Source organism: Aulonocara sp. 'chitande type north' Nkhata Bay, linkage group LG11 (genome assembly GCF_057382095.1).
Source record: "Aulonocara sp. 'chitande type north' Nkhata Bay isolate Kocher_YH1m ecotype deep benthic linkage group LG11, A_spYH_male_GT1.1, whole genome shotgun sequence".
In the NCBI taxonomy this organism is placed as follows: domain Eukaryota; kingdom Metazoa; phylum Chordata; class Actinopteri; order Cichliformes; family Cichlidae; genus Aulonocara; species Aulonocara sp. 'chitande type north' Nkhata Bay.
The window spans coordinates 15,268,562-15,290,830 of NC_141354.1; the positions used below are offsets into that span (position 1 = coordinate 15,268,562).

At 40.0% G+C, this 22,269-nt stretch overlaps 1 protein-coding gene across 2 annotated transcripts in view; it reads left to right on the forward strand.

Annotated features, from left to right (window-relative positions):
* LOC147318685 (CUB and sushi domain-containing protein 3-like) overlaps positions 1 to 22,269 on the forward strand; it is a 255,640-nt gene that overhangs the window by 148,876 nt on the left and 84,495 nt on the right. For both annotated transcript variants that reach the window (XM_086310755.1, XM_086310756.1), the window contains exons 32-37: positions 11,526 to 11,639; positions 12,093 to 12,188; positions 12,575 to 12,778; positions 19,931 to 20,055; positions 20,256 to 20,352; positions 21,186 to 21,290. In XM_086310755.1, coding sequence (XP_086166881.1) covers positions 11,526 to 11,639; positions 12,093 to 12,188; positions 12,575 to 12,778; positions 19,931 to 20,055; positions 20,256 to 20,352; positions 21,186 to 21,290 — 741 coding nt within the window. The remainder of the gene's footprint in view (positions 1 to 11,525; positions 11,640 to 12,092; positions 12,189 to 12,574; positions 12,779 to 19,930; positions 20,056 to 20,255; positions 20,353 to 21,185; positions 21,291 to 22,269) is intronic.

Genomic DNA, 22,269 nt, shown 5'->3' on the forward strand with positions numbered 1-22,269 from the left:
TAGTTATTATTAATAATTATTTTCACACTCTGTCTTTTGTCCTGTCTTCTTCCCCTCACCTCCAACTGGTCGCAGAAGATGGCTGCCTCTTCTTGAGCCTGGTTCTGGGTTTAAGAGGTTTCTTCCTCTTTAAAGGGATTTTTTCCTTCCCACTGTCGCCAAGTGCTTGCTCATAGGAAGTCGTCTGATTGTTGTATGTCTCTAATATTGTAGGTCTTTACTTTGCAATAGAAAGCACCTTGATTTGAATCAAACTGAATTGTTTCCCATAGTTTTAACTTCTGACCAACAATAGTGTTATTTTTAGATGTGACCAGTGTTGGTCAAGTTACTTGAAAAAAGTAATCAGTAACTAATTACTGATTACTTCCCCCAAAAAGTAATCCCGTTACTTTACTGATTACTTATTTTCAAAAGTAATTAATTACTTAGTTACTTAGTTACTTTTTAAAAACACGATTTACAACCTGAATAGGTAATAAAGCGATAGATCTTTCAGCCCAATTCTACTTTTTTTGCATAATCCATCACAAAATGTACTCAAATGGAAAAGTCTCTTTTTTTTAACTTGTTTTATCAGTTTTAATCTTTTAACTTTATGCATTGACATATACTTAATACTTGACATATTATCCATTGTTGATCTGCACACAGCTGTTGTCACGAATGTCGCACTCGCTTACGTTATTGTCATGAGACATTCTCGCAAAAAAAATCACGGTTTTAGTAACGCAGTAACGCAGCGTTCCTACGGGAAAGTAACGGTAATCTAATTAAAGTTTTTGCGATAGTAATCCCTTACTTTACTCGTTACTTTTAAAAAAGTAATCAGATTACAGTAACGCGTTACTGCCCATCTCTGGATGTGACCTCTCAAATTTCAAAGATTGTGATTTAGATGCACACACATAACAATTTAAAAAAGGGGTGAATCTAAAGAGGCCTCAAAATATGTTTTTGCTTTTAATTTGACTCAGACCTGAAATGGACAGAATCCAGTAACACTTTATTTGTAAAATATTGTAAAACATGAGATGCAAAAGTTCTTGAAAGATGCACCTTTTTAACAAACTTTAAGTCAATGAGAAGCTGGCTGGAAGCTAAGTTTAATCAGCTTATGGGAAGCAATTGCTGGGAGTTGTGTACTTATGAAAGTGGGCATGTTATTATTGGCCAATGGGAAAAATAAATAAAACATACATGTTAGGTAGAAGCAGAATCTCAATAAAATAGATATGGAGATGACGCGGGCGTCTTCCCTGGGTCTCGCCTGAGTTTGTACATGCGGCAAGATGATAAACATGCACAAAAAGTGAAACTGAGGTAGTTTTTAGAGTTTCTTCTGCCTCACTGTCAGACAAAATCCCTTTAAGGCCTTTCACACTGAAGCAAGGACAGAGGGAGATAGAGACCCTGCAGAGGTAGTCAAGGTTCACTGATTAGCTTCAGCATGATACCTCAGAAACCAGAGCCTGTTATCAGACTTATACTTCATTTCAGATAAATACTGTAGTTTTTTTCTTTTTGCACCACTGAGAAGTGATGTGGTTGCAAGTGAGTGAAATGGAATAAAATTGAAGTGCTGTAATGCCTGTACTGCATGCACACTTAATATTGAATATTTTATGATGGGTTCTGTGTTTTAGCATGATGGAGATTTAAACTAGTAATCTCTTCTCTTTTAGCTTTTCACATTAAGATGCTTTCAGATTTGGTTGTGTGACTGACTGGACTGAAACGCAAAGAAATCAGAAGTCAATTATGCAGGACTGTCACATGACACAAAAGAATTGTCTTCATCAGAATCAGAAGAGGAATTCTTACCACGTTTTACTGTTTTTAATGGTTGTTACACCCCGGCCTAGGCAACCGGGGTGCAACGCAGAAAAAATAAAAAAAAAGGAAAATAAAAATAACCCCAAAACGAGATTTAAAGCAAAACACCACATTTATTTACATCACCAAACACCAGACGTCAAACTATTTACAACGGGGGGGAAGATCGCGACCATGACATACAGAAACACAGGGCTTAAATACATAGAAGGAGCAATTAGGGAATGGACCACAGGAGGGAAACACAGCTGGGGCAAATTAGAACTGACGAGACAGGGAAAATGTAAACTGAACACACTAAGATAACAACAAACCTTCAAAGTAAAACAGGAAACACATGACAGTCACGCAAAAACAAAACACTGACAACACCGAAACGTAACATTTCCCCCCACCCAAAAATCAAACATGTAACCCCAAGTGAAATGTTTGATCAAAAGCGGATGAAGGCTGGTGGAGGCTGGAGCGGTCCCACTGACCCTCCAGCAGACGACGAAGGCTGGAGCGGTCCCTCGGACCCTCCAGCGAAGGCAGACGAAGGCTGGAGCGGTCCCACGGACCCTCCAGCGAAGACAAACGAAGGCTGAAGCGAAGGCAGACGAAGCTGATGGAGGCTGGAGCGGTCCCACTGACCCTCCAGCAAACGACGAAGGCTGGAGCGGTCCCTCGGACCCTCCAGCGAAGGCGGATGAAGGCTGGAGCGGTCCCACGGACCCTCCAGCGACGACAAAGGCTGGGGCGGTCCCACGGACCCTCCCCCCGGCGAAGGCGGATGAAGGCAGACGAAGCTGATGGAGGCTGGAGCGGTCCCACGGACCCTCCAGCAGACGACGAAGGCTGGTGCGGTCCCCCCGGACCCTCCAGCAGAGGCGGATGAAGGCTGGAGCGGTCCCTCGGACGCTCCAGCGAAGGCGGATGAGCAGCCCACCAGCTGCACACATGGACCCGCAGCCCACCAGCTGCACACACGGACACGCAGCCCACCAGCTGCACACACGGACACGCAGCCCACCAGCTGCACACACGAACACGCAGCCCACCAGCTGCAGAAGGCTGGAGCGGTCCCTCGGATCCTCCAGCGAAGACAGACGGCTGAAGCGGTCCCTCCCTCGGACCCCTCAGCGATCCCGGACGAGCCCCCATATGTTACACCCCGGCCTAGGCAACCGGGGTGCAACGCAGAAAAAATAAAAAAAAGGAAAATAAAAATAACCCCAAAACGAGATTTAAAGCAAAACACCACATTTATTTACATCACCAAACACCAGACGTCAAACTATTTACAACGGGGGGGAAGATCGCGACCATGACATACAGAAACACAGGGCTTAAATACATAGAAGGAGCAATTAGGGAATGGACCACAGGAGGGAAACACAGCTGGGGCAAATTAGAACTGACGAGACAGGGAAAATGTAAACTGAACACACTAAGATAACAACAAACCTTCAAAGTAAAACAGGAAACACATGACAGTCACGCAAAAACAAAACACTGACAACACCGAAACGTAACAATGGTGTATTAGTCGGAGACCGAGTCTCTGAAAAACCAGATGCCTGCATCATGTTTAGGCTCCATTATATACAGTACATCATGTGTAAAATAACCATTGGTGCTTAGTATATTTTTTTAATATGTTGGTAGGAATAGCCTACTAATTTATTGCATTTGTTATGTAAGTAGAATTTCAAATGTGGAAGTAGTTCATAATATCAGTAGATGCTTATCATGCTGTCTGAAAGCATACACTTGCATTCAGCTTGGTTGGGTGAATGGGCGCAACTTGGGTATGTAGTTAATCCTTAACAGTTACATCTGCAGCAAGTGTCTTCTGTATTTTGCACATTTCTTTTTAAATCTGCATGAAATGTAGCATTTCTTGCTATTACCTTTGCACGGGAACATAGTAATGGTGAATTATAGTTTGAGTGGTTCTTAAACTCTACTTCCAGATAAGCAGGGATGCTGTGTAAAGTGTAAAGAAAAAACAAATGTGAGGATTTGCAAATCATGTTAAACCATATGTTGAATTGAAAATGGTGAAATAAGGCAACATATTAAATGCTTAAAAAGAGAAATTGTATTGTTTTTAGATTGGAGAAATGCAAAGCACGGTCATGCACATGTGCATTGTTTTTATCATAGTTCATTGAGTGTTTCTTCATTCACTGATAGAACCTTGCAATGACTGCTTCTCTTCTCTCCCAGGATTTGCATTTGTTTGTGACAGGAGATGACAGTCAGATGAAAAGTGCGGCTGAAGTTCAGTGTGAAGGGGTGGTAGCATTCAGTCATTAGGAAAACTATTAGACTGATCTCTTGTTACTTCAGACAATCTAAAAAAGAAAAAATAATAATACTGCCACATTTTGCATTTCCGAAAAACTTGTTTTCCAGCATTAGTAGTTTCAGCATTTGGAGTTCTGTTACCCTGCCCTTAGGTTAGGTATATTATTTTCTTCTTGGAAAGCCTTCTATGTGCTGTGTGACATGGTTATGTTGAAGATGTTGAAACAATTTTTTTGTGTGTGTTTTATTTCCTTTGGGCTTTATTCTGCTCTGCTCCCCTCACTGAGTCTAAAGTCTCTCTAAATCTCTCTGATTTTTTGCCGTTTACCACATTTCTCACTCCCAGCAGTGAAAAGTAGATTCTTTTGTTATGGTTGTAATTAAAATAATTTTCAGTCTTCTCAGAGGTAGTTGATTCACCAAAATATTATGTTGGTTATATTATAAGAATAATGGATGCAAATAGGGAAACTAGAAAATGACAAACTGTTGGATTCAATGCATTTTGCAACCTCCTGATCAGACTCAAAGAAGAAAGTTTGTCGCTCACAGGAACACAATAAGAAAGTGGTAGAGTTGTGAAAAAAGGTTCTATAGGCTGCTACGAATGGCTCATGACAAGCAACCCTCCTCATCTTTTAAAGAATATGGCAATTTCATTATTGCTTGGGCTTTCTGTGGCATCCATCCAAGTATATTAAAAGCTCAGTGAATGTCATTCAATCATTCTACAGCAATGGTAAATGTGCTGGTTAAGAAAATGTGAGTTTAAATATCACTGAGTGGCCGAGTCATTCACCTGATGAAGGTTAGGGTTAAGAAAGAGAATACTCAAAATGAGCAAAAGCTGCAGGTGACTATGGGGTACTACTGATGTTTGATTAATTAGTCACTCCACAACATTAAATGCGATCGTTGTATTTTGATGTGAACCTTTTAAAAGTCAGGATGAAGAGAGCTATAGCTACACACTTCTTTCTAAACCCTCACGAATAAAGGTGAGACTAGGTGGATTTCTTCGAGTGTTGACATACTGAGTGTGAACAACAAAGATCCGTCTGCTTACGGCCTTCTGAGCAACACTTCCATTTAACAGCAGTTTTATTTAAAAATGCTTTTACAATGTGATGCCTCAAAATATGAGTATTCCTGCAAGACCCACTCTGAGAAATTTTAATGTGATCCTTATGCCTTATGAATAGCGTAGTCGGTTCAAGAGGGATTTGGCAGGTGGGGGGAGTTTATGTATAGCACCATGGGGAGAATAATCACTTAAAATAAAACACATAGTTATTTGTATTCTGAGCTCCATTAGATTTTACTTCATCTGCAGGCTGTAATCAACTGACCTGTCCAGCCAGCTGAATTCAACATGATACAAGTAGATTATTCATAAGCTGTGTAGCTGATTTCCAACCACTACATAGTAGGTAGTATTTGGTGAGTGAATCTAATCAGCAACGTAACCTTTCATTTAAGTTGATCATTGCTACTCTGTTGCTACCCTGTATCTGTCCACCATAGTGAATTACTGCAAACTACACCACAGTGCTGCAAACTAACCACTTTAGCATGCACTAAACCGTACTAAACTACCCCCTTTATACAACCTTTGAATAACCCAAAAAAATACCCCAACTTATTATACATTGCAAAATATGTAAGAAACTTCTGCAGCACATCATAGATCCAATATCTGATTAAAAATTAAATGAATTAGGATAGTTTCCATTTTATCAAATATTTCTTACTGAACATTCGTTACCTTTGAAAATATCTCTCATATTCCTTTCTTGTCCTGTGAAACATTTTTTCTCTCCCTGGGAAAAACAGCAACTGCACCTATTTGGCCATACACACAGTTTGTTTTTGCTGATGTTTGTGGAGCTGTTGTGTTTGAAACTACCTGCCACTTAAACAAAATTAGCACCATTTATGCTCGCTCCTTTCAGTAGCACTAGCTAGATGCTGAAGTTGAGTAACCAATGTAAGATGGACAAATCACAGGGATTCAGCAGTATTATGCATTAATCTATTACTATGTATTTCTATTTACTGACGGTGTTGGATTGCTGTTCTGGATTGTTATGGCCCACATTAACCCCTGAGCATAATTCCATAAAGTGAAGGAATTACAATTCCAATGGCAAGTGGAGTAAACTATATGAAATCATGGACCTGTCTTACAACGTGCACACAGTAAGGGTTGTTTGTTGACGTGTAACTTAGGGAAGATATTTTCTTGACACACATTGCTTGCCTTAATGCCATCTGAGAACCATTTAGACATCATAACATACTTAGACATTGTTACTGACCAGGTGCACCCATTCATCGACAGTCTGCACTTTTTCAAATGGATGCTTCCAGCAGGATAACAAGCCTTGTCACAAAGCACTCATCATCTCCAAATGGCTCCAGGAGCATGACAGTGATTTCAATTTACTTCACTTTCCTCGTGTACTTTCTTTAGATCCCAGCCCAATAGAGCACCTTTGAGATGTGGTGGCAAGGGTTTTTTTCCTTACAGTGTGAATGTGCTGGCAAATATCTGCAAGAACTGTGCGTGGAAACTATCACCGTTTTGAGCCCATGCCTGAACCAATTTTCTCTGTTTTGAAGTAGAAATGTCTTATGCAACTCTAGATAGGTGTATCTTTGAGTGTGGACTCCTCTGCCATTACATTTAATGTAAATTATGTAATGCACGACCACCTAAGACTTTTCTTGATTGTTTAAATTGCATGGTTAATTTAAATGTTTCCCCTGATTCAATTCATATCTGCCAGCCTGCACTTGAGATGGTAGAAAACCATTGAAGCCTCTTGTCACATTTTCTAGAATGACTGCTTTCAAATTGGAAAAAATTAGATTGCCATCACTCAAGAGAAGGATCAAAGTATAATTGTACATTTCATGCTTTATCAGTGCCTGGCAGGCATTACTGGTTTTGAGATACAGGAATATACGAATATCACGATCTAATACCCTGAGAGGTGTAGGATTAAAGTGACTTGCGTTGAGATAATTCAAGGTGAAGATGCAGATATGAAAATTGTTCCCATTGTCCAAGTGCAGTGCATTACACTACCATGACGATGCCCAGAGGACAACAGATTCATCATAGTCCTGCACAAATTAGGTAACAAGTTTCCGATGATTTATTGACTTAATATCTGGACATGATTACAGCAAAGGAGCAGATTGGAGTCATGCATGGCTGGCTTTGGATTAGAGGCAAAAATGAGCGACATTGTGCTTATATTTTGTGTGTGTGCGTGTGTGCTCAGAGCACAGGAGTGCAGCCTCTAACAGGGTGTTGGTATGCTAATACCGCAGCAGTGAGCTGTCCCTAAGGGTAAAATAATCTCTTATTCAAACTCTTTTTCAGCCATAGGTATTTTCTCGACTCAACAGATAAGGAAACAGGTCTGCCTGTGCTGCTTTGAGTGAGAACACCACTTCATGCGTGTCCATGTGTTTCCATTTTTGGGGGATTTTTTGCTTTATGAAGCTTGTTTGGCTGTCGTTTCATTTTTGACACTTTACATTTTGCAACAAATAATAACTAGCGGGGTACCCTTATTAAAACAAAAGTTCAACAAACTACTACAGCAATGAGATGTTAGACTACAAAAACATGTCATTGCTGTTCGTTTCATGTTTTCTGTATTGTCATTTGCCTATTAGGCCATAAGATGCAGTGTTGCCTCCAGTGGCTTTTAGGGGTTACTTATTCCCTTGTTTCTGTTTCCTGCTAAGTGTCTTTTACTCCTTGTGTCTTTCTTAGCTTTGTAGTGGGGATAGTGGTTTCATGGTGGTTGGCTACCTGCCAGAGGAGATGGGTACTGCTACAAAGTGAAGAAGACAGGAAAATTCTGCATAATTCATAGCCAGAAGGAAAAACATATGCTGCCTTTTCTACCTTTAGCAATTGCCTCTGTTGATTGTGTTATTTTAATTTGACACCTTTTCAGGTGGATCCTGTGTGTGCTTACACATAGGTGAACACTGTTACTGGACAAAAAGCATGCCACACTTGCTTTTCATTTATAGATTTTAGCCATATTAAGTCTGCTCTTCTGCAGCCCAGTTATTGATAATCTGTATGTTTGTGTACCAGTTAGAACAGATGCTTTTCTACTTCATGGTACAATCACATTAGGGAAAACAGTGGTTGGAGGCAGCACCACAACAAAAGAAATGCTTTTAACCATGTAATGAATTCAGAAGATGGGTACCAGGTCTGCAACCACTCACCAGTTGTCTTACTGGGTCATAAAGAGGGTGTTAAAACTGCAATTAGACAGAGTGAGTCTCCTTTCATTTTAGTATTTTACGATTGAATGGGTCCAGTTAGCAATTACATACAATCTATTTGTAATAATACAGGAATTTAACTGTGATAAATCAAAGGGAAATCACAAATTGGTTGATGTCTACATATACAGGATTTCACATGTAACTATTTACATTTAGAGTCCAGCCAGTAGCTTATCTATCAATTACATACTAGTTTTTTGAGAACTTTTGCGAAGTTGTCAGAGAGTGATTGCATTCATGCAGAGTTGGACATTATTTGGCAACAGGTTGCCTCCCACTAGGTGGTCACCTTGTAATTGAACGTACACGACACCCTCACCCTCTAGATGTCCTATTAGTCACCACAACTGCTTGCAGTTTTTCCTAGTCAAAGTTTTAAATGAATAGTAATTTTTAAAACTAAATCTAGTAAATCTGCTTCCTCAAATGGCTTTTCTGTTAGTATATTAAGCAAGCATAGACCGTATTTGTTCCTTATCATTATTAAACATATAAAGAATTTAACTTTGTCTTTAGGATCAGCTCTTGCTGAATCCACCTGTTTTGATTAGGAATGCTATTTTATTCTGACTCTACCCACTGAAGCACAATAGTATGGTGTCTCGGATTAATTTTCTATGTTAACAATTAGTTTATTGTGAATTACTGTCACTTTAAAAGGCATTAATTATCTCAGTAATACAGTGCAGAATTTATTTTTATTGAAACGGAGGGCACTCATAGTTCTTCTTCTTTTTTCTATTGTTATTGTGATACCTGCATTTCAGACATAAAGGATTCAGTGCCCACAGTCACTGATGGAGTCATGGTGTGAGTGCTTATCTGTGCAGCTTGAATGGCGCAGTGTAAGTTGCCGCTTACTGACAGGGTTTATGGACCTGCCTGGCGTGATGAAGGAAAACTGCTCCTGCCAGATTTTGTGATAATTGCTGCTCTTTGGAAAACACTGTGAATATAATAATTAGCACGGTGACTCGGGACAGACAGAGAAATAAACTTATTGCAACAATGCGGTAAATGTAACCAGAATGGTGGGTTGAGTGTGGGAAAACAGAGAAAGGGATAAACAAGAGCCACGTTGAGTATAAGTAGCCTTCAAGGTGCCTCCTAACCATCATTGCTGACACGCGCGCATAGAGTACATTTATTTGCACTGGCACGCACAACTGCACAGACACAAACACGAGTTGTCGCAGAGGTAGTGATCCAGTTGGTCATGTCTATTCATTTGGTAAAAAAAATCTGATTATTTTCAAGGATGTGTACACATCGATATAATCAGGAATGCTTAATTGGAAATATTTATGCAGAGCATTATTTAAATAATTCTCTGTTCATTATCATAAGTTCTCCCTCACTGCTTTTATTAAGGACAAGATTTAATTATTTTGCGATAAACTGTAATGTTCTCATGTGACATTTCATCAAGAAATGGATGTTTCATTAAACTAAAGGTCAGATACTACAAATACTTCGGCCAGATCGCTTCCCTGTGCCTTTATGCTTATGGTGATGCAGCATGGACTCGGGTGACTTTCTGAGTGGTCTTTATTTATTCATTTTGGCTAAATCAGGATTGTTTAACACTTGAAATAGGAGCGATCGGCTAATACATATCATATTTAAAGTTCAGCTGAAATTGCTTGTCATACAGTAATATGTCCCGTCTTTTTTAAGAAAAAAAAAATCCGAATTCAATAGAGACAGAAAATAGTTTTTCTCTCTTTTATTTTAATGATTGCTCTTAATTTCTTATCTGCCTTAATATGGAAATTTGTGTACATACAGGCAGTCACCTCACATTAATTTAGGGCATATTTACATACATTTACATATTTACATTTACATATTTACAACACTGTTCTTTTGCAAGCAGTCACAGTGACTGATGTACCGGTACTGTCGTTTGTCTTGCAACTTGGTTTGTTGAGTGAGCGGACAAACATTCACAGAGGAAAAGTGCTCTGCAAATGTCAGTTTGGGGGCTAGACAGCAAATTAACTGCTCTTGTGTGGCATATTAAACAGCGTGTAAACCTTCCTCCAAATTTCACTTGTTTTGGATGCTTGTCGTGTCCTTACTCTTCAGTACTACTGCTAACAAAATACTCCCTGCCCACAGCTTTTAGGCTACAGTGCCAGTTTGTTTACGCTTCCTCCCATTCCCCTGCCTGTGCCTGAGCTCACCTTGTCAGCTGCTGTCAATCCACTGCCCCCACCAACACACCCCTCCAGCAACAGGAAGGAAATATAGCATTGCTGATATTTGCAAAGACATTTTGTTGGTTATTTGGTTATTAAAAAGGCTGTTTTTAAACCTTCAAAATTGCAGTATTTTTGCAGAAAAAAGGGGATCTTTTGCTTTTAGTTTAGGTGTTAAAACACCCTATTGTATGAAGGTCATTCCGAACATGTTAAATGCCATGGCACACCAAAGAAAGATGCACAGTTCAAAGGAATACCTAATTATTGGTTGTTCAGAAAATGCCACGGAAAGGTTTATAGTAGGGAGCAGATGTTAGTTTGCCTGAGAAAAATGTGACCTATAAAAAGCTACTGTCCAGAAAGAATATTGCACCAAAAGTCACATGTTTTACTGCAGCTTATAAAGTCCTGAAGTGCCCTCGTAGTGTTATACTGTTCTTAACATAAAACTTATATTAATTGGAATTGTGAGGGCTAAAAAAAACACAGAAATCCCATCTGGAATCTGTGTGTGCGCGCGCGTTTGTGTGTCTGTGTGTGGCTGATATCGGTAAATAATAGCTTGATAAATCAGCCTCGCTGAAGGGTTGTGTAAATCAGCAGAATAAGATTGAACTGGCCAGCGATAGATGTCATACAAATGCTGATACTGAATGCAGCTTGGCTGTTTTACTTGTCTGTCAGGGCAGAGACATGTGCATGTTATTCACTACAAGCAAGCGGCAGTATTGCCAAAGCAGCAGCCACACTCTTTGGGACTGTACAAACTAGTAAATCAGCTGAATGTTGACAGATCTAAACCTTTATTGGCACAAATTCACCTTCATGTTGTCTTCTGTTCTCTGTCCTCTGCTGCTTCTTTCCCTGCAGTTCTCTTTGGTCAGTTTGTGGTATTCCAGACTTTGACCAGCGATGTGGTCGAGATCTATGATGGTTCTTCAACAGATTCAGCCCTTCTCTCTTCCATATATGGATCACACTCAGGTAATAGCATAACACTCTGACTTTGAAGCCTAGTTTCTCTTCGCTCATAAGTATGGCTAGGGCCTTGAAAGGTCGAGTGCAGCATTTAGAATTGCGGGCAGTACATCACATGCGACTCAATTCTAATCAAATTACTATTTTTCCTAAACAAATTGAATGTCTGTTATCTGAGCCACTTCAAGCTGCTGGGGATAAAGATTGTTTCCCTTCATATATTCTCATATTGATGTAATTGAATAAACTCCTGAGATCCCAATTAAAATAACAAAAGCAAACCAGCTGTTGTAAATTGTTGTCACATTCTACCTGGTTAGACTGTCAAAAATGTTGAAACAAAGAAAAGCACTGAATCCTTTGTGTTGTGCCGTACCACTTAAGAACATCCTTTTGATTTCAATTTAAATCACACCGATAATGTCTTGATTATGTTTTTCTTTTTGCTTTGTTGTGTAGGTGAGACCCTACCTTTGAGTTCAGGAAACAAGATCGTGCTAAAGTTTGCCACAAATGGAACAGAAACAGCCAAAGGATTTCATTTTGTTTACCAAGGTAACGTTACATTTTCTGCTATAGTTCCAGAGTTTCATCCGATGAATTATTTGCTACATTGACTGCATTTGTTTGCTTTCGGGGGAAGGTGAAGGTACTTTAGCCCAGCGCTCACCAAACAGAGGGCTGTTCAGCAGAGTGCCACTGGATGCGGCTGGGCATGTCTGAACAAAGCAAAATGATGTGGAGTCAAATAGCCTATCCTGGCAAAGCAGATGAGAGTGACTAATGACGCGCGAGGAGATTCACAAGGGCTTTACTGTTGCATTCTACCTCCTTTGTCTTTCCTTGTCTCCTTTTCCCTGTTGTATTTCTGCCTAACAAACCCACCCAACGCTCTTTGTCTTTCTTCCTCTAATGCTCGCTTCCTCCCCCTTTATCCTTAGCTGTCCCTCGGACAAGCGCCACTCAGTGTAGCTCAGTCCCTGAGCCCCGCTTTGGGAAGCGGATAGGGAATGACTTTGGCATCGGTATGGCAGTACTGTTTGAATGCAGTCCAGGCTACACGCTGCACGGCTCCAATGCCATCAGGTGCGAGGCTGTGCCCAATGCCCTGGCCCAGTGGAACGGCACTGTGCCCACATGTGTTGGTAAGCGTCATCATCCTCCAATCCTTGCCACATGTCCTGCATGCATGCAAACACACACAAACGCACAAACACCAATCCAAAAAGTGGCTCAGGTGCATAAAAGCAGTTGGTGTCTGTTTTTTTTGTTGGGGTTTTTTCCTGTCATTAGTTTTCCTAATGTCCATCACCCATTGCAAAGCAGCTAATCTCAGGCTCTGGTAGATTAGACCAGCAGAGAGAAGCAACAGCAAACAGAACAAGCTTCACCCAAGGGTTTTAGGTTCCTGTGTTTTTCCAGATAAGTGGAAAAAATAAATATCAGTGTAAAGTAAATACATCCAACAACAACAGATCTTTCAAGAACTTTAATCTCTATATGCCCTCAGTATAATGTAGTTCAGTATAACAGCTCTGCTATAAAAGGTATTTTTTAACACATTAGCACTCCATATGCAAATAAATCTGGACAGAATATTCAAACACCATCGATGCCAAAATTGTAATGCTATCTATAATACATATGATGGGACCAGGCATGTGTACAATATAATACGTTGTAGCTTTTGACAAGAATCATTATTAATGTACTCTTGATATAAATATAGTGCTTTGCAAGGTTAATGCCATTATAATGGATATGTTATAGGGCTGCCACGATTAGTCGACCAGTCACGATTACGTCGACTATCAAAATCGTCGACGACTGATTTAATAGTCGACGCGTCGTTTGAAGCTTTGTAAGATCACAAAAGCCGCAGGAATAAGTAGCAGGATTTAAGAGTGTAATAACAGACTGAAACAGAAGATGGCAGCACTGCATGTACAAGGATCCCAGCTGCCGTTAGATAACTTAAAAATGTTATTGTTTGGTTTTTTTTTTTACCATTTTATTTGTTCCTGAGTAAATTGGTTTGGCTGAGATTAAAGTTATACTGTCAAAATAATCATTTGTGGCAGCTAGGGATGGGTATTGATAAGATTTTCACGATTCCGATTCCATTTTCGATTCTGTTTAACGATTCGATTCTTTATCGATTCTTTTTTTTTTAAAAAGGAGAACACTAAGGTCGAATAGCTTAGAACTTTGTTTTACTTCTTCTCTTTGAACAAGATAGAAATTTAGGAGTAGCATGGCCTTAAAAACCCAACAGTGAGATCTTAAGGGATCTTTAAGAGATCCAGCCTACGGCTCTTCAATGGGGTGTCACAGGGTCCCCGGGAAAAAAAATTGTAAATGTAAAATAATAAAAGAAATATTCATCTGTAGCAATAACAAAGTTTAACATAAATTATTCTGTAGCAATTACACAAGAATATCCAGTAATGTCCCTGCCTACAATTAAACACATTCACTTACCGAAAATCGGTGGCATCTGCTGTGGCAAATGGGTTCAAGCCTTTTACCACAAACTTAGTCACTGCTCGGTGACATTCGTCTATCCTGGCCTGAAAGGAGACGCTACCGGCAGACTGCAGCGACAACTGCCGGCGAGCGCCAGCCAGACTCTGTCTGTCTCTCTCATCATGGTCACCTAAATGCACAGTAATGGCAGGTTTTGTAATAAGGCAGATCGTGCTAACATAATATGCACTGTTAGTTGATTATTTACCTGCCGCATTAACGGGAGAGGACGTACAAACGTTACCGCTGCTGCTGGGTTGAGATTCACGACTCCGGTGCGGAATTAAAAACACGACATTCATTTAAGGTTATCGTGTGTTTTGTGAGCAAATGCTTTTGCATGTTCGTAGTGTTTCCTCCCTTAAATGAAATATCTACTTTGCAAGTATTGCAAGTTGCCCTGTTGTCATCCATTCTCGTAAAGTATAACCAAACTTTTGAGCGTTTGAGCCGCTTAGATGCCGTGTTTCCTGCTATGGTAAATGACACTCCGCAACGTGGTGACGTCATTCGGGGCGACTGGAATCGATAAGGGAAACGTTTGCAAAAATTCTCAACAAGAACCGGGTTTCGATACCCATCCCTAGTGGCAGCCCTAATATGTTATATGTTTCAAATTGCAGTATCAAAATGATGTGACAATGTGAAAGTGGTAATTTGCAGTGACAGATCTGCGGTGAATAGTCGCCTGAATCTGCGGCTCACCCTCATTTTCTACACCTTATAAAGAATTTCTAGTCACTGTTTAGCTGACCGACCCACAGTTGTACCACTTTGGTTCTCTCTGACAGCTCATGTTTTCTTAAATTGCAACAGGGAAAGGTCACAATGAAAAAAGCTCTAGTAAACCCACTCTATAGCCTTCTACTACTCGCTACCAAACTTACACACACACAGTTACGAATGACTTAAAGAGTCTGTGTCAATGTGGAGAGGACCCACTGTCGCTGCACCTTCTGTGAAGAGCTAGTGTTGAGTTGTAGTGTTGTAGCGTAACAATAATATCTAGTTTATAAGGTTGTTTTAAAAGACAGCAACTCTTGTTTCATATAAAAGATTTAAAGTTCAAAACCAGTGACAAACAGGGACAGAGAAATTCATACATTTTTGAAAACCAGAAAATATAATTAACTAGCCATGATCCAACAGCCCTATTATTACAACAGCTCTTGGCGGCCTATGTAAGGTGGATGCGAACCATCTGCTGAAGGGACAGACATTTCTCCCTACATGGATGTTTGGCTAGCATGCACAAAACCATTTTACATGTAAATATACCTGCATGAATATGCATAGTCCATATTTGTGTACAGGATGATTTAGGTATGCTGTCAGCAAACACTGCTACCCATACCTGAAAGCGTGCAAAAGGACATGCAGTCAGTCTCACAAAGACACCCACATATCTGTCTTGGGGAGATCAAGGACTAAAGATGAAATGAGGTAAAATCTATTGAAGTCAGGCCTTGTGCCAGCCAGTAAATAGTACCAGCCGGTAAGTGCGAGAGATTTCCAGCCAGGGTTCATCCAAGTCCAGTGCCAAGTGGTAAGGGAATAGCAGTGGCACGCGTAGTTCCATTTTAAATATAGTGATTTTTATCTGGAGATTGAATCTGGCTGCAGCATCTCCCCCAGCGGCAGTGTACTCGTCCAGAATAATGGATATAGTTTCATGGAAGCCTAAAAAAAACCCGCACCATGCTCAATTACTCAAGCCCTCTTTATGTGATATGACGGCATCAGACACCGCTCTCTAGAAAGGTGTCCATGTTTCAGATGATATATTTTAATTTCCTCGTCCAGATGTGATTGACCTCGCTCATCGTGCGGCTGTTGTATTTCTTTTGATTTTACACGTACAAAGCTGCTGAATGAGGGTTTTGCTGGTGAGTCTCTACAACGTCCTGTTGTGATTTAATTAGCCCCGCCTGAATGGATGCATAATGTTGGGGCAGACTTTGTTGAATTTTTATGTTGAGTAGTTGACTTGAATAAATAGATGTTTTTGTTTATCGCGCTGCAAGTTTAACTTGCAGCAGTAGACAGAGCTTCAAAAAAGATGCTAACCCTAACCCTTATGTCAGATCTTTTTCAGCTGTGTGTAGACTCCTATGTCCCCATTAGATTGTGCAAATGACCGACTGCCTATTACAGGTTGAAGTAGAAATGATAATGAAGTTAAACAGATGAGCATATTTGTCCACTGGCTTGTTTCCTGCACGAGTGACAGAATTGCAGCTTAGTCTCAAACACATACTTAATCACTTCTGACTGTAGAAAATCCTCATATTGCATAAGCTCACAGATTGCCATGATTCATGCTCGGTATGCCCACGCTATGGAATTCACTGTTGGCTTTTTCGAAGGTGTCAACAAGTAAACAGTGTCGTGCAGAGTTTGTTTTTAAACAGTGGATTCTTGTTTTGCAATAGCCTCCCAAGACCAATTAAAGTGTCTCAGTCTGGAAGTGTGAAGCAAAGCCAGGCCAGAGTGCATCTCTGGAGCAAAATGAGCTGCTCTTGAGGTTTCGCTACATTTAAAAGTTTACTTAACTTTCCACAATGAAATCAGAAATTACTGCCAGTTTATCTAATGGTGTGTTTCTATTACTTTAACGCTTTTGTCTTTTTTATTAATTTATAACTTTTACTCTTTTGGCCAAAAACACATCTGTGAGAATCGGAGAACAAATATTTTCTCCAGTCCTTTCTATCAGATTTAGCTATGGGAGGTGTGGTGAAAGACTGAGGATAGTAGTGTGGTAGATGAAGGTTGACTGTCAAATTGAGCATTTATTCCATGAAAAGAACAAGTAACAGGCAGTCCAGAAATGGTAAACAAAATCCACAAGGCACAAGAAAGCACAGGGGAAAACAATAGGGACAGGACGGCTGGTAGGACGAATTGACAAAGGGCCAGGGGAGACAGGGACAATGAAAGCACAAAGTAATGAAGAAAGAGGAAACGGGAGGGGAACACAGCTGAAACTAATCTCAGAAAACCAGACAGGGCAAGTATATAAATACCAACCACAGTAGCCATGTGTTACCAAAATAAAACAGGAAGTAGCCAAACACTGGGACTTGGCACAAAAAGGCAGAACACAAGAGAATAATATATAGAACTAGGGAGCAAGAAGACAGCAAGGAAAAAAAAGATACATGAATATAAACCCAAAGAAAACCAAGAATCAAAGATTTACATAAGGAAAACTAAAAAGCCCCCAAAAAAAACAAAATCACTGGGTAAAAGCCCCAGGACCGACCCAGGACCATAACAAATTATATGGATTAGCAGCTTTGCAGCTTGACTAATATATTTAGCATGCAGAGATATCACTCAGTGTGACTATTGTATGCAGCATTAACGTGTCACATCAAGATGGATGAAAAATAGAGAATTCTGAAACTTGACAAAAGGTTGTTTCAACTGTGAAATGTATGCAACATTTAATGAAATGAATGTGTAATTTGTAAAAGTGCAAGAACCATTTAAGAATATGTTAAGCTATTATGTCACAGACATTACGTGATTAAAACATTTCCAATTATAAGCTCCTGTCACTTTCCTGCATATCAAACTGTGCAGTTTTATAGTGTAATATAATATATGGTCCCAACCTTTGTCTACCTACGCTAAGTCTAAAGCTTTCAGTCCTTTATTGCAGTCATATTTTCCAATCTCGCTTGACCAGTTGCATTTTCTCACAGGACCGAAATGAGTTGTGAAATTAGGCTTGTTCTCAAGGCGATGCTCTTCTTCTTGATGAATAACGAAGAAGAAGAAAAACAACCCACCGGAACACAGCAAAGCTGACTGTACTTTGTTCATAAACTGGTTTCAATTTCTCTCAGGTGTTTGGCTCATCACTGAAGGGTTGGTAATAACAAAGATGTTGAGAAGAAATTATTTTCTGTGCAGTATAGGCAGCATGAAACAATCTCTGCTTAGTTATCGCACAGCTCTTCAAACCTTCAAGGAGCTTTTGAGTGGTGCCAACAGGATATGACATTCTCACGGTGTTGCTATGGATGTTATGGGCATTGACCTTTATTTTTTTCATTTTTAGACAAAACAATTGCACAAACTCGTATCCTACTTTCGTGCATGTATAGGAGATGACTGATTTCCATACCAAGTAGTCTGCACATGATGTGCTTTAGCAGAAGAAGCTATACCTGTGGTAGCGAGTATATACAGTAAGTGTGATGACTCCGCTCTGTGACTGCTGAGAGATGCAGTACAGAATTCATTGTCTCTAATGTGTCACTCAGTATAAAAAGCAACAAAGCAGTCACTTTGGCACCGTTCTCCAAGTGTCTTTCAGATGGTAGATATCACCTGTAAAATGCTGATAACTTTGAACTTGTGACTGTACTTTCTTGATAGCTAAAGTGATATTTTTTTTCTCTTTCTCCATCAGCCACTTTAGTGTTTATTGCAAAGGGAGACTATTGTTTTTTTCCCCTTGTTTTCCATGTCTCCTCTTGTCACTTTCATTGTATCTGCCATCGGCTGATGGATATCAAAAATAGTGATTATCATTGACCTGCATGGGGGTAAACCCTTGTCCTTGACAAAAAGTATCAGTCTCTTCTTTGTGAGAACACTTTGAACTACTCTGCTGAATGTCCTCTTAGACTGACAGCTATGTTTATGGTCCCATGCTGCAGAGAAACACACAAATGGTTGGTAACCTTCAACATCAGAGGACTGATAAAGAAATTACTTTGTTGGTTGTATTAAACAAAACAGAAGGTCTGTGATTCTTTTTACTTACCATTTTCTTCATATCTTTAGTCAGCTGGTTTGAATACACTGCTTAATTTTTAGACAAGGTATCGACAGTAATGTTGAAATATATGCCGTGACTTAAGTTGACTCATACTTTGCTACTGGTGACAGCAGAATAATCGTTCCCAGGAGAGAAAACATAGAGGGATACAGGGATAAAATATAAACCACTTTACACTTCTCTCTGATGATAAGGTGTCATAACACTTTATCACAACAGCACAATATCCTACAGGTTATTGCAGGTTTCTGTATTAGTCAGCAGAACTTTATTTCAATAGAAAGGGACTGCTTCTCATTGTAAGCCAGAATTACTGCATAGAATAGTCCCGGTTGAATACTGGGGCCACTGGCACTCGTCTCGAAACGGTACTTGGACATATCGTCACGATTTGGTGGTGGTTGTTGTTTGAGTTATAATAAGCTTTATCACACTCCTTGACAATTTCAGCACATCATACTCAGAGCGTCAATTCATCTGAGAGCTCAGAGGGTTGATAAATAAATGACTGGAGGCATTGGCAGCAACAGGGCATGCTCAGAATAGCATTCACAATTGAAAGATTTGTTTTGTATGGCCTGTGAGAGATTAAATTACACATCAGGGTTAAACTGTTTACTTCTGTGTATCGCATGAGATAAGTCTATGGCTCCATGCTGCGGTCCACTGAGTTTGATGATTAGCATGTCGTGTGTATAAGAATGGCATAAAATAGAGTAGATTTACATTATCATGGCTCACTATGCTACGGGTGCCTCATCTTTCCTTTGTATCAATAGAATTTCATCAGCTGAAGGGATTTTTCCATTTGCTCATTTAACATCCATCTATTAATGATCAGTTAGGAGTTTTAAAAGTGTGAGAGCTGGATATTTTTGCTGCTGTGACCCATATTGGTCCACTTTTGATTTTTAGGTGCATACGTGACTTCAGTTAGCCCGAACTCAGTTTTTGCATATGCTTTCCTTTTTTCTAGTTCCCTGTGGTGGAGTCTTAACTGAACGCAAGGGTACTATCCTCTCTCCCGGATATCCAGATCCATATGCCAACTATTTGAACTGTGCCTGGAAAATCTCTGTTCCTGAGGGAGCCGGCATCCAGGTGAGAAGACAGATGCAGATCTTAGCAGAGTCATGTTTGATGAAAGATTAAGAGATTTTTTTTTGAGGGGTGGATTTATTACTGATACATACAAGTTAGCCATTTCCCAACTCGTGCTTTTTTCCTTTTTTTTCCTTTGGAAATTTGTTAAGGTTTCATACTTATTAAACTTTTTGTATTACGTTATGTTTCCCTTTCAGATTCAGGTCGTGACCTTTGCCACAGAACACAACTGGGATTCGCTGGATTTTTTTGATGGCGTTGATGGTAATGCCCCAAGACTTGGTAGCTACTCAGGTAAATGTTATACATCTAAATTTTAGTTGTCAGCTCCCACTTGATTTTCAATCAGGTGTCACAAGATCCCAGCAAGAGACAGATGCGGTGATCGAGCTGATGACATTTGAGAATGCTGTCAAAAAAACGATAAAAAAGGAGAAAAAAAGAACCGCTTGCTCTGTCACAGTGTCCTGGCCTTTGCAGTTGAGAGCTTTATAATGTAACCCCTGTTTCATTTTACATTCGTAGTGTTGCCTTCGGGTTTACATTATTAGAAACGGTGTGTTTGTCACTCAGTAACCTATAAGAAACAGGTCATCATGTCACTTCAGATGCTCAATTCTGGAATACGAGCGGCTGGTTTAACATAATGACTTCAGCCTTGATACGGAGATCTCCTTTAGGAAAAAGACACTCTCTGAAAAGTGAAACAGCCCCAGAGTGCAGAACTAACTACAGTGTGAAAAGGGTCAGGCGTTTTAAATGGCTAGCAATCATGTTTAGGTTTGGCTAAATTGATAAAGATGATTATAATCACAAGCTAAAGTCTCACCGCAAATTCCCAAAGACACGGGGAACAGAGAAAATGTTCCCTGAGCTCAGCGTAGCTGCACATACAGATTATTTTGCAGTGAATTTGAATTGTAGACCATTCCTCTTCCTCGATGTCATTTTATGCATCTGACTTCTGTGACTAAAGAGCTAGAGGAGATGTACTGAGCATGATTTTCTTAAACTGTGTAACAGAAAGCAGTGCAGAGTTAAATACTTTGCACACGTTCACATGCTTTTGGTAGGCTTAAATCCAGAAAGTGAAGTACACAGGCTCTTTTGTATATTTTATGATTCAGGTACAACAATTCCCCAACTGCTGAACAGCACATCCAACAACCTGTACCTGACCTTCCAGTCTGACATCAGTGTATCTGCCGCCGGCTTCCACTTGGAGTACACAGGTATGAGGAGAGACGGCTCGTCTGCCTGCCTGTCACTTTGTCTGTTGTCTTTCTGCGTCCATCTGCCACTGACTTCCAGCTGCTGCACAAGGGTATAAGGAATAAGAGGGACAGCTGGTGTGGATGGCACAGTTGGAGCTATAAAAAATGGTGTGAAATGGAGAGTAAGTGAGTGGGCAAAGCTTTTTCTTCCTCATTATCTTTTCTAATTTTCAGGCTTTGTATCCGCTTTTCTGGTATGGTAGTTTGGTATTCCCGAGTGGCTTCTTTTTTAAATTCCCCCCATAGCTTCAACTTACTGGACCCACATCCTTTTTTTTTCATTCATTTAAGGACTAAGTTTCCTTATCTCTCAGTGGACTGTTCACTTCCAGGCATATTTGCTAAAGAGCATGCTAAACATTTACTGTGCATCAGAATTGAAGGAGTGTAGCGTGCCCCAATGGAGTGCCTGATTTACTCCCATTTAAAAATTGCACATCTCAAAGAAAAAGCTCTGTCCTTGATCCATGCAGCTTTTCTTTAATTCACTTACACTGCAGGCACCGTTCTTTGTCTCTTCTAATGTCCTTTTCTCTTAGTTAAATTTTAAGCTGGCGTGTATTCTCTTGTTTGCTCTTCACGTTTGTCTTCCTGCTGGTTTTTTACTAACCACTCATTGGCTGATACGAGACTGTGGGCAGACCCACTCATTGTCTGTGATGCACATTTGTGGCAGTGTGGAAAGACCGGGAAGACTTCCTAATGCTGTGATTAAAATAGGACGATATGGAAATGTCAAAAACAGAAATGACGGCCAACGCTTTAATACATCCAGCCTTGAATTTTTTTACACAAAGAGTCACAGTTTTTTTTTGAGTGAGCTCAGTTCAAACTGTCACTTTCTGCAAATTTGTTGGAAAACAAGAAAAATCACTGCTGTCACCGTGTGTGTCCTTGCTGTCAGTTGTGTCAGTCTGTGAGCGTCATGCCACTGTTG